This window comes from Tachypleus tridentatus, chromosome 12, assembly GCF_004210375.1.
Source record: "Tachypleus tridentatus isolate NWPU-2018 chromosome 12, ASM421037v1, whole genome shotgun sequence".
Lineage (NCBI taxonomy): Eukaryota > Metazoa > Arthropoda > Merostomata > Xiphosura > Limulidae > Tachypleus > Tachypleus tridentatus.
In genome coordinates this window covers 129385179-129397334 of record NC_134836.1, presented here as the reverse complement: position 1 = coordinate 129397334, position 12156 = coordinate 129385179, and the positions used below count along the sequence as shown (strand labels likewise).

The window sequence follows — 12156 nt, the reverse complement described above, 5'->3', positions numbered from 1 at the left end:
CAACTGTCTCATCTTCACAGTAAACCTATACATAATGGAACACACTCCAACAACTGTGTCATCTTCACAGTAAACCTATACAGAACTGAACACAACACAACAACTGTGTTATCTTCACAGTAAACCTATACATAATTGAACATAACACAACAGCTGTCTCATCTTCACAGTAAACCTATACATAATTGAACACACTCCAACAACTGTCTCATCTTCACAGTAAACCTATACATAATTGAACACACTCCAACAACTGTCTCATCTTCACAGTAAACCTATACAGAACTGAACACAACACAACAACTGTCTCATTTTCACAGTAAACCTATACATAATTGAACATAACACAACAACTTTTTCATATTAACATTACAAAGGTTCAAGTGTATTAACTGGATGATATTTGAGTACTTTAAATTACTGTATTTTGTAACCATGGCTATCAATATTTAAAATAACCACTAATAGAAGTAACAGTTTAAAACATTAGCATAACTGTTAATATGTCACCTAACCATTTCTAGTAGTTGCAGCTTAAATGATAACTAGAGCTATAGATACCTCATGTAACCATTGCTAGAGATTAGAATTTAACTCATAACCATGACTATTATTACCTTAAACAACCACTGCTGGTAATTATGAGTTGAATCATTACTATTAATTAAAAAATGAAATTCACAAATACTAAACAGAGCTGGAACAATATGTAATGCTACATAAACACCTAGATTTAATAATATTATCTGAATCATAAGTGATAATAGGTTCTTACCAGGAATTTTCACAAGCAAACATGCATATTTTATCATAACTCTTCATACGAAATCACGAATGTTTTTTCTCGTCAAAAAACCATGAGGAACTGCTCGTTCCACAACAACAAAAACCATCAACTAAGTCTTACACATGTTTTGAAGAAACTGTGTCCCAAATGAAGCTCTTAATTTGTAAGATACATCTGGTGCTATTAACTGCATTACTCTCTATTTATAGTGATTTTTCGTTATATCTGAACAAAGACCAATGTATCTATCATACATTCACCCAACACATTGTTCAGAGTGCTGTTTTCTCACATCTGAACAAATACCAGTGTATTCATCATACACATTGTTTATAGTGTTGTTCACCAATAATACATCTCTAACGCTGCTTTATAGAGTGGGTCAATGATACATCTCCCCTTACACTTAATTTAAACAGTGAATCAATAATAAGTCTACTCTAACGCTGTTTTGTAAAGTGGATCAATGATACATCTCCCCTTACACTTAGTTTAAACAGTGAATCAATCATAAGTTTACTCTAACGCTGTTTTATAGAGTGGATCAATGATACATCTCCCCTTACACTTAGTTTAAACAGTGAATCAATAATAAGTCTACTCTAACGCTGTTTTATAAAGTGGATCAATGATACATCTCCCCTTACACTTAGTTTAAACAGTGAATCAATAATAAGTCTACTCTAACGCTGTTTTATAGAGTGGGTCAATGGTACATCTCCCCTTACACTTAGTTTAAACAGTGAATCAATAATAAGTCTACTCTAACGCTGTTTTATAGAGTGGGTCAATGATACATCTCCTCTTACACTTAGTTTAAACAGTGAATCAATAATAAGTCTACTTTAATGCTGTTTTATAAAGTGGATCAATGATACATCTCCCCTTACACTTAGTTTAAACAGTGAATCAATAATAAGTCTACTCTAACGCTGTTTTATAGAGTGGATCAATGATACATCTCCCCTTACACTTAGTTTAAACAGTGAATCAATAATAAGTCTACTCTAACGCTGTTTTATAGAGTGGGTCAATGATACATCTCCCCTTACACTTAGTTTAAACAGTGAATCAATAATAAGTCTACTCTAACGCTGTTTTATAGAGTGGGTCAATGATACATCTCCTCTTACACTTAGTTTAAACAGTGAATCAATAATAAGTCTACTTTAACGCTGTTTTATAAAGTGGATCAATGATACATCTCCCCTTACACTTAGTTTAAACAGTGAATCAATAATAAGTCTACTCTAACGCTGTTTTATAGAGTGGATCAATGATACATCTCCCCTTACACTTAGTTTAAACAGTGAATCAATAATAAGTCTACTCTAACGCTGTTTTATAGAGTGGGTCAATGATACATCTCCTCTTACACTTAGTTTAAACAGTGAATCAATAATAAGTCTACTCTAACGCTGTTTTGTAAAGTGGATCAATGATACATCTCTCCTTACACTTAGTTTAAACAGTGAATCAATAATAAGTCTACGCTAACGCTGTTTTATAGAGTGGGTCAATGATACATCTCCTCTTACACTTAGTTTAAACAGTGAATCAATAATAAGTCTACTCTAACGCTGTTTTATAAAGTGGATCAATGATACATCTCTCCTTACACTTAGTTTAAACAGTGAATCAATAATAAGTCTACTCTAACGCTGTTTTATAGAGTGGATCAATGATACATCTCTCCTTACACTTAGTTTAAACAGTGAATCAATAATAAGTCTACTCTAACGCTGTTTTGTAAAGTGGATCAATGATACATCTCCCCTTACACTTAGTTTAAGCAGTGAATCAATAAAAGTCTACTCTAACGCTGTTTTATAGAGTGGGTCAATGATACATCTCCCCTTACACTTAGTTTAAACAATGAATCAATAATAAGTCTACTCTAACGCTGTTTTATAGAGTGGATCAATGATACATCTCCCCTTACACTTAGTTTAAACAGTGAATCAATAATAAGTCTACTCTAACGCTGTTTTATAGAGTGGATCAATGATACATCTCTCCTTACACTTAGTTTAAACAGTGAATCAATAATAAGTCTACTCTAACGCTGTTTTGTGAAGTGGATCAATGATACATCTCCCCTTACACTTAGTTTAAGCAGTGAATCAATAAAAGTCTACTCTAACGCTGTTTTATAAAGTGGGTCAATGATACATCTCCCCTTACACTTAGTTTAAACAGTGAATCAATAATAAGTCTACTCTAACGCTGTTTTATAAAGTGGGTCAATGATACATCTCCCCTTACACTTAGTTTAAGCAGTGAATCAATAATAAGTCTACTCTAACGCTGTTTTATAAAGTGGGTCAATGATACATCTCCCCTTACACTTAGTTTAAACAGTGAATCAATAATAAGTCTACTCTAACGCTGTTTTATAGAGTGGGTCAATGATACATCTCCCCTTACACTTAGTTTAAACAGTGAATCAATAATAAGTCTACTCTAACGCTGTTTTATAAAGTGGGTCAATGATACATCTCCCCTTACACTTAGTTTAAACAGTGAATCAATAATAAGTCTACTCTAACGCTGTTTTATAAAGTGGGTCAATGATACATCTCCCCTTACACTTAGTTTAAACAGTGAATCAATAATAAGTCTACTCTAACGTTGTTTATAAAGTGGATGAATGATACATTTACCATCGCACGTTGTTTTAAACAGTGAATATTTACCTAACAGTGTCTTACATAGTGATCCAATCATACTTGAAGAAATGATTAGAAACATGTTAATAATGAACTTAATTGAAAATATTATTTTTTGTGACGAACATAATTAAATGCTTTTTGTTTTTATGGTGAAGATATGCCCTGGGTGTCGTTTTTTACTATCAACTCTACAAGTGGAGAGATTATATTAGCTCAACCAATCAAGGAGTTAAGACGGCAGTACAAAGCTGCCGCTCCACTACTACTTGGTGTGAGGGTTAGTTTATTTTTTGTTACATGATGCGTGTGATAAAATTAAGGAATATAAGTTTAAGATACTCTAGTTGAAGAGTCATGTAATTTAAGTTGGTACAAAATAAGTTATATGTTGTTTGTAACTGTCGTAAAATCGACATATAAATAAAATATAACAGTGAGAACATTGTTCACAGAGTACATGAAATGGAAGAATAATTGCCGCTAGTGATAAGAATTTATTTATTTATTTAGGCTAGAGAAATAGCTTCATCAGGAGCTCCACCAATGGACACAACTGCTGAGGTGGCGCTGGTGTTAGTGAACACTGAAAACCATCCTCCTAAGTTCGCTAGTACTCGATATGTAGGAACGATAGAAGAAGGAAGTCCAGCGCTTACCGCAGTTCGATGGGAGGGCGCCACTATCTGTCGTGTCACAGATGATGATCAGGTGAGACAGCCTCAATTTCAGAAAGTTTGGATACGCTCTTCTTTAATATAGACTTTAAAAGTGTGTACCAATTTTAAAATGTAATTAAATGTTTTTTAAGAAACATAAAACTTCTTATCCAAGTTCTGAATAAAATTATCCATAAAAATGTAATAATAGAAAATCATCTAGTTTCTATTCCGAACATGGGACTTGGAAATATATTTCAAGTAAATATACGGTTTTATGAGAAGAAGAAAACCTATTTCGAGGAAACACTATTTTCAGATTATCCAGTGGGGAAAACGATTTTAAAATTGTTTTTAAAAAGAAAGATCCTTTTCGGTTTACGTAAAATATTATTATTATTAAATTCACATATGATTTACGAATAAATAAACTAAGTGATAGAAATTAATCTGTTCGTGTATTTTAGTTATTGTTTGGATAATAAAAATTTTATCAAAAATAATGCGTCTTGCTTGAATTTGAATTATATTTGGAAGACTGGCAGTTGTCATCTGTAGCACACACGTTATTCACGTGTCTGTAATTAACTTGTAACATTTGTAGCACACATTTATCTACCTGTAGTGAATTTGTAACATTTGTAGCACACATTTTATGCATGTTTTTACAATTAACTTGTAACATTTGTAATACACATCTTATCTTGGTGTTTATAATGAACTTGTAACATTTGTAATATACATCTTATCCAGGTGTTTATAATGAACTTGTAACATTTGTAGCACATATCTTATCCAGATGTTTATAATTAACTTGTAACATTTTTAGTACACTTCTTATTCACATGTTTATAATGAATTTGTAACACCTGTAGTAGTACATATCTTGGTGTTTATAATGAATTTGTAACACCTGTAGTAGTACATATCTTGGTGTTTATAATGAATTTGTAACACCTGCAGCACACATCTTATATGCGTCTGTAATGAAGTTATAGGAATTGTACTACAGCTCTTGCTCTTATAATTTTGTAAAGTAAATATTTGTTATAAGTTACAAACAAAGAAAATTGGTAAAGGTAATATACTTCATTTCAGGGTAAAAACGGAACTTTTCGACTATATTTGGAAGGTGATGGAGGAACGTTCGATGTGCAGCCATCTTCAGGGATGAATCAAGTAGATTTCGCCATTTTGGTGAAAAATCCTGCCGCTCTTGACTATGAAAGCAATGATAGGAAATATCTGGATTTTCACGTATGTTTGTTTTGAATCAAGTGGTATGTGAAAAAAATAAATTTTAAGACATCGGTTTCTTTTTATCGAGGCCAATAACCAACAAGAGAAAGAAATGGTTTGTAAGTAAGACTTGGCTTCTGTTTTCCTTAAACATGAACTTGCTTGGTTAGAATATATTATTTTCTCTGACTATGTCTGCGTAGACAAGCCAACGTTTATATTGTGACATTCTTGGAACATCACTTTATAAAAAACAAAGTTTTTTGGCACAAAACAAACCCAGTTTTATAATGTGGGACTTTTATGTACATTATATCTAAAACTATGAACCAGACAATATTACCTGTAGTACTACAAAAGTACCTTTACTATACAACTTCTCACGTTTTAGTGTTGTTATGACAACTGTAGGTAGTGGCTCGTGAAACTCAAGCTGTCAGTCCTTTGTCATCAACAACAGAGGTCAGAGTGAACGTCCTGGACGTTAACGACAACATCCCTCAGTTTAAAAAACTTCGTTATGAAGCCTCAATTTCCGAAAACGCTGAACCTGGCACATTTATTACAAAGATTGAGGTAAGTTAGTACATTATTAATCACAACTATTGAGTTAAGTTAGTTATTTATTAGCCAAAAATATTGAGATAAGTTAGTACTTTATCAACAAAAAATATTAAGGAAAGTTAGAACGTTATTAATCACAAGTACTGAGATGAATTAGTATGTTATTAATGACAAATATTGATGTCAGTTAGTACGTTATTAATCACAAGTATTTATATCAGTTAGTACGTTATTAATCACAAGTATTTATATCAAGTAGTACGTTATTAATCACAAGTACTGAGATGAATTAGTATGTTATTAATGACAAATATTGATGTCAGTTAGTAGGTTATTAATCACAAGTATTTATATCAGGTAGTACGTTATTAATCACAAGTACTGAGATGAATTAGGATGTTATTAATGACAAATATTGATGTCAGTTAGTAGGTTATTAATCACAAGTATTTATATCAGGTAGTACGTTATTAATCACAAGTACTGAGATGAATTAGTATGTTATTAATGACAAATATTGATGTCAGTTAGTACGTTATTAATCACAAGTATTTATATCAGTTAGTACGTTATTAATCACAAGTATTTATATCAATTAGTACGTTATTAATCACAAGTATTTATATCAGTTAGTACGTTATTAATCACAAGTACTTAGATGAATTAGTACGTTATTAATGACAAATATTGATATCAGTTAGTACGTTATTAATCACAAGTATTTATATCAGTTAGTACGTTATTAATCACAAGTACTTAGATGAATTAGTACGTTATTAATGACAAATATTGATGTCAGCATGTTATTAATCACAAGTATTTATATCAGTTAGTACGTTATTAATCACAAGCATTTATATCAGTTAGTACGTTATTAATGACAAATATTGATGCCTGTCAGTACGTTATTAATCACAAGTATTCATTTAAGTTGGAACATTATTGATGACAATTATTGATTTAAGTCAGTACTTTACTAGCGACAAATATTCATGTAAGTTAGTTCGTTGTTAAAAACAAGTAATGAGTTAACTTAGTACATTATTATCTACAAATATTGAGGTAAGTTAGCACATTATTCATTACAAATATTGAGATGAATTAGTACGTTATTAATCACTAATATTGATTTAAGTTAGTACGTTATTAATAACAGTTATTGATTTTATGTCAGTACATTATTAATCACAAATATTGATGTAAGTTAGAACGTTATTAAAAACAATTATTGATTTGAGTTAGTACTTTATTAGCCACAAATACTGGTGTGAGGTAGTACATTATTAATCACAAATATTGATGTAAGTTAGAACGTTATTAAAAACAATTATTGATTTGAGTTAGTACTTTATTAGCCACAAATACTGGTGTGAGGTAGTACGTTATTATTCACAAATATTGATGTAAGTTAGTACGTTATTATTGACTAATACTGATTTAAGTTAGTACGTTATTATTGACTAATATTGATTTAAGTTAGTACGTTATTAATGACAAATATTGAAGTAAACTAGTACGTTATTAATAACAATTATTGAGTTAAGTTAGTACGTTATTAATCACACATACTGATGTAATTTAGCACGTTGTTAAAAACAAGTAATGAGTTAACTTAGTACTTTATTATCTACAAATATTGAGGTAAGTGAGCACATTATTAATCACAAGTATTGATGTAAGTTATTTTGTTAGTAATGACAAATATTGATGTAAGCTAGTACGTTATTAATCACAATTATTGATGTAAGTTATTTTGTTAGTAATGACAAATATTTAAGTAAATTAGTATGTTATTAATCACAATTATTGATGTACATTAGTTTGTTGTTAATAACAATTATTGATTTAAGTTAGTACGTTATTAATCACAAGTATTGATGTAAGTTATTTTGTTAGTAGTGACAAATATTTAAGTAAATTAGTACGTTATTAATAACAATTATTGATGTACATTAGTTTGTTATTAATAACAATTATTGATTTAAGTTAGTACATTATTAATCACAATTACTGATGCAAGTTACTACTTTATTAGACACAAATATTGATATGAGTTTGTACGTTATAAATTACAAATATTGGTGTAAGGTATTACTTTATTAGCCAATAATATTTAGGTACTTTAGTATGCTATTAATCGCTAATATTTAAGTAAGTTAGCACGTTATTACTTATGTAAATTGAGGTAAGTTAATAGATTATTAGCGTCAAATATTGAGGTTAGTTAGTATGTTATTAGTGACATATATTGAGGTAAGTTAGTGCGTTATTACCATAAATATTGAGGTTAGTTAGTACTTTCTTAGCCATAAATATTTAACTAAGTTAGTTTGTTACTGTCCACAAAGATTAATGTAAATTATGTAAATTAATACGTTAGTAGCCACAAATATTGAGGTTAATTATCCTTTATTAGCCACAAATATTGAAGTAAGTTAATATGTTATTGCTACACAAATAGCCCCCCGCTAGTACAGCGGTATGTCTCCGGATTTACAACGCTAAAATGAGGGGTTCGATTCCCCTCGGTGGGCTGAGCAGATAGCCCGCTGTGGCTTTGCTATAAGAAAAACACACAAAACACACGCTACAAAAAATATATGTGAATTAGATCGTTATACGTTTCAAATATTGATGTAAATTAGTACGTCATCATACAAATATTGATGTAAGTTAGTGCGTTATTATCCACAAATATTGATTTAAATTAATACTAAATTAGCCAAAAATATTGATGTAAGTTTGTAGTTCATTAGCCATAAAGATTGAGGTAAATTAAAACGTTATTAGCCACAAATATTGAGATAGCTTAGCAATGACTATAATTTTGTAATTCACTCATACCACATGTAGTACACATATAATTGAATAAGTAGTGTCTTAAATATACCCATCTATTGAGTATGCCTATACTCAGGGTATAGAATGTTTACCAGCAATTATTGTAATAAACAGTATGCTAAATATACCCATCTATAGAGTATGTCTATACTCAGGGTATAGAATGTTTACCAGCAATTATTGTAATAAACAGTATGCTAAATATACCCATCTATAGAGTATGCCTATACTCAGGGTATAGAATGTTTACCAGCAATTATTGTAATAAACAGTATGCTAAATATACCCATCTATAGAGTATGTCTATACACAGAGTAAAGAACTTTCACAAGCAATTTCTATAATAATTATTTTGTTCATTCAAACCATACATAGTACATAAATTCTCAGTAAATATTATCTTTGTATAGAAAGTCAAATTGTTTTATGTTAAAGCTATTTCTACTTATATATGAGAAATTCTTGCTAATTAATCATTTGGTTTTTGATAGGTATATTGTTTTATGGTATAGTTATTTCAGGTTGTTGGACTGAAGGTGTTTTATTGTAGAGTTATTTCAGGTTGTTGGACTGAAGGTGTTTTATAGTATAGTTATTTCAGGTTGTTGGACTGAAGGTGTTTTATTGTAGAGTTATTTCAGGTTGTTGGACTGAAGGTGTTTTATTGTAGAGTTATTTCAGGTTGTTGGACTGAAGGTGTTTTATAGTATAGTTATTTCAGGTTGTTGGATTGAAGGTGTTTTATGGTATAGTTATTTGAGCTTGTTGGACTGAAGGTGTTTTATGGTATAGTTATTTCAGGTTGTTGGACTGAAGGTGTTTTATTGTATAGTTATTTCAGGTTGTTGGACTGAAGGTGTTTTATTGTAGAGTTATTTCAGGTTGTTGGACTGAAGGTGTTTTATGGTATAGTTATTTCAGGTTGTTGGACTGAAGGTGTTTTATTGTATAGTTATTTCAGGTTGTTGGACTGAAGGTGTTTTATTGTATAGTTATTTCAGGTTGTTGGATTGAAGGTGTTTTATGGTATAGTTATTTGAGCTTGTTGGACTGAAGGTGTTTTATGGTATAGTTATTTCAGGTTGTTGGACTGAAGGTGTTTTATTGTATAGTTATTTCAGGTTGTTGGACTGAAGGTGTTTTATTGTAGAGTTATTTCAGGTTGTTGGACTGAAGGTGTTTTATGGTATAGTTATTTCAGGTTGTTGGACTGAAGGTGTTTTATTGTATAGTTATTTCAGGTTGTTGGACTGAAGGTGTTTTATTGTATAGTTATTTCAGGTTGTTGGACTGAAGGTGTTTTATTGTAGAGTTATTTCAGGTTGTTGGACTGAAGGTGTTTTATGGTAGAGTTATTTCAGGTTGTTGGACTGAAGGTGTTTTATAGTATAGTTGTTGAGCTGAAAGGTTTCTAATTCTTATTTTCTTCAGGCTACTGATAAAGATACTGGAGATTTTGGAAAAGTTCGGTACACGTCAATCAATGGACCTATTGCCCAAAAGTAAGTCAAAGTTAGAGAGACTAAAAGATTCTTAATACATATGGCTAAAATATTGTTTTAAATCACAGAATGGTGTGAAATATCAGAGGTGACATTGGAACAAATTAACGTTTTCTAGCGCTATGCAAGTATTTGTACAAATTTTCGAATATTTTGAGTGAGAATGGAGGTGTGCTATCATGTTTACATGTAGATTCAAACTTTCAGTTTTTTTCAATGATTGAGCCCCCCCCAAAACTCTTTTTTTTTTTCTCAAATTAAAATACCTGTTTTTGTCTTTATGCATACATGTGTGTGTGTGATTTGATTCTGCAAAATCATGAGGTCTTTAAGTTTGCAATGAGAAATTAGGGATTTATGGTCATGAGCTCTGAAATAACAGGTTTATATATTGGTCAGAAGTTTAACGAGACATTAAAACTATTATTTCGTTATGTAATGGGTGTGTGTGTGTGTTTTTTCTTATAGCAAAGCCACATGGGATTGTCTGCTAAGTCTACCGAGAAGTATCAATTCCTTGATTTTAGGTCTTATAGATTATGTTTAAAATTTTCTGGCCAATATTTTGACGTATGAATCACTCAAAATTTTCTTCTTTTTATCAGATAATTGGTTCAGTAGTTTGGTTTCTAAATCCAAATTTAAAATAGAAGGGCTCATGTTACTTTGATAAGGTTTTACACTTTATGGATATTTAAGTGAAAAGTTGGACAGTTCTATTGTTTTTCATTCCTAAGCTCATAAGCATAATACCCTATGCTGTCAGTTTAAATGTCATGACCCCAACCTGTCACCCTAAAGTCCATGATCACAAACCCTTAACCTATCATCCCAATTTTCGTGGATTAATTTGCAAGAAGTAGAAGAAAACTTGGATAAAAAGAGATGAAAAATGTTTCTAGAATGTCAACTTGGTATTAAAACAGCAACAATAAGGTTAAGATAAATAACAGATGTAAAGATGTGGGTAGAATGTCAACTTGGTATTAAAACAACAACAATAAGGTTAAGATAAATAACAGATGTAAAGATGTATGTAGAATGTCAACCTGGTATTAAAACAACAACAACAAGGTTAAAATAAATAACAGATGTAAAGATGTATGTAGAATGTCAACCTGGTATTAAAACAACAATAAGATTAAGCTAAATAACAGATGTAAAGATGTATGTAGAATGTCAACTTGGTATTAAAACAACAATAATAAAGTTAAGATAAATAACAGATGTAAAGAAGATGTGTTTAGAATATCAAGTTGCAATTAATAAAACCACAATGAGAGTAATATAAATAATAGATGTAAAAATGTGTCTAGAATTTCAACTCTGTTTTTTAGCTTAATCTTATTGTTGTTTTAATACCAAGATGACATTCTAAACACATTTTTACATTTGTTGTTTAGATTAATCTTATAGTTGTTGTTTTAATACCAAGTTGAAATTGTAAACACATCTTTATATTTTTTTAGCTTAATATTATTGTTGATTTATTAATTTTAAGTTAACATTGAAGAAACATTTTTACATCTGTTATTTATCTTATTCTTATTCTAGTTGATATTCTAGAAACATCTTTACATATGTTATTCATCTCAACCTTGTTATTGTTTGAATAACAAGTTAACATTCTAAACGCATCTTTACATTTGCTATTTATATTAACTTTATTGTTGTTTTACTATTTCCAGGTTGATATTTTAAACACATGTTTACATTTGTTATTTATATTAACTTTATTGCTGTTTTACTATTTCCTGGTTGATATTCTAGAGACATCTTTACATTTGTTATTTATATTAACTTTATTGTTGTTTTACTATTTCCAGGTTGATATTCTAGAGACATCTTTACATTTGTTATTTATATTAACTTTATTGTTGTTTTACTATTTGCAG

At 30.2% G+C, this 12156-nt stretch overlaps 1 protein-coding gene across 1 annotated transcript in view; it reads left to right on the top strand.

Moving 5' to 3' along the window:
- The window catches only part of LOC143235785 (cadherin-86C-like), a gene marked incomplete at its 3' end in the record, with an annotated part of 51042 nt that overhangs the window by 31538 nt on the left and 7348 nt on the right, over nt 1-12156 (top strand). Inside the window, 5 exon segments of the mRNA XM_076473986.1 lie at nt 3615-3736; nt 3970-4167; nt 5214-5372; nt 5766-5930; nt 10191-10261. Of these exon segments, the coding sequence (XP_076330101.1) occupies nt 3615-3736; nt 3970-4167; nt 5214-5372; nt 5766-5930; nt 10191-10261 (715 nt within the window).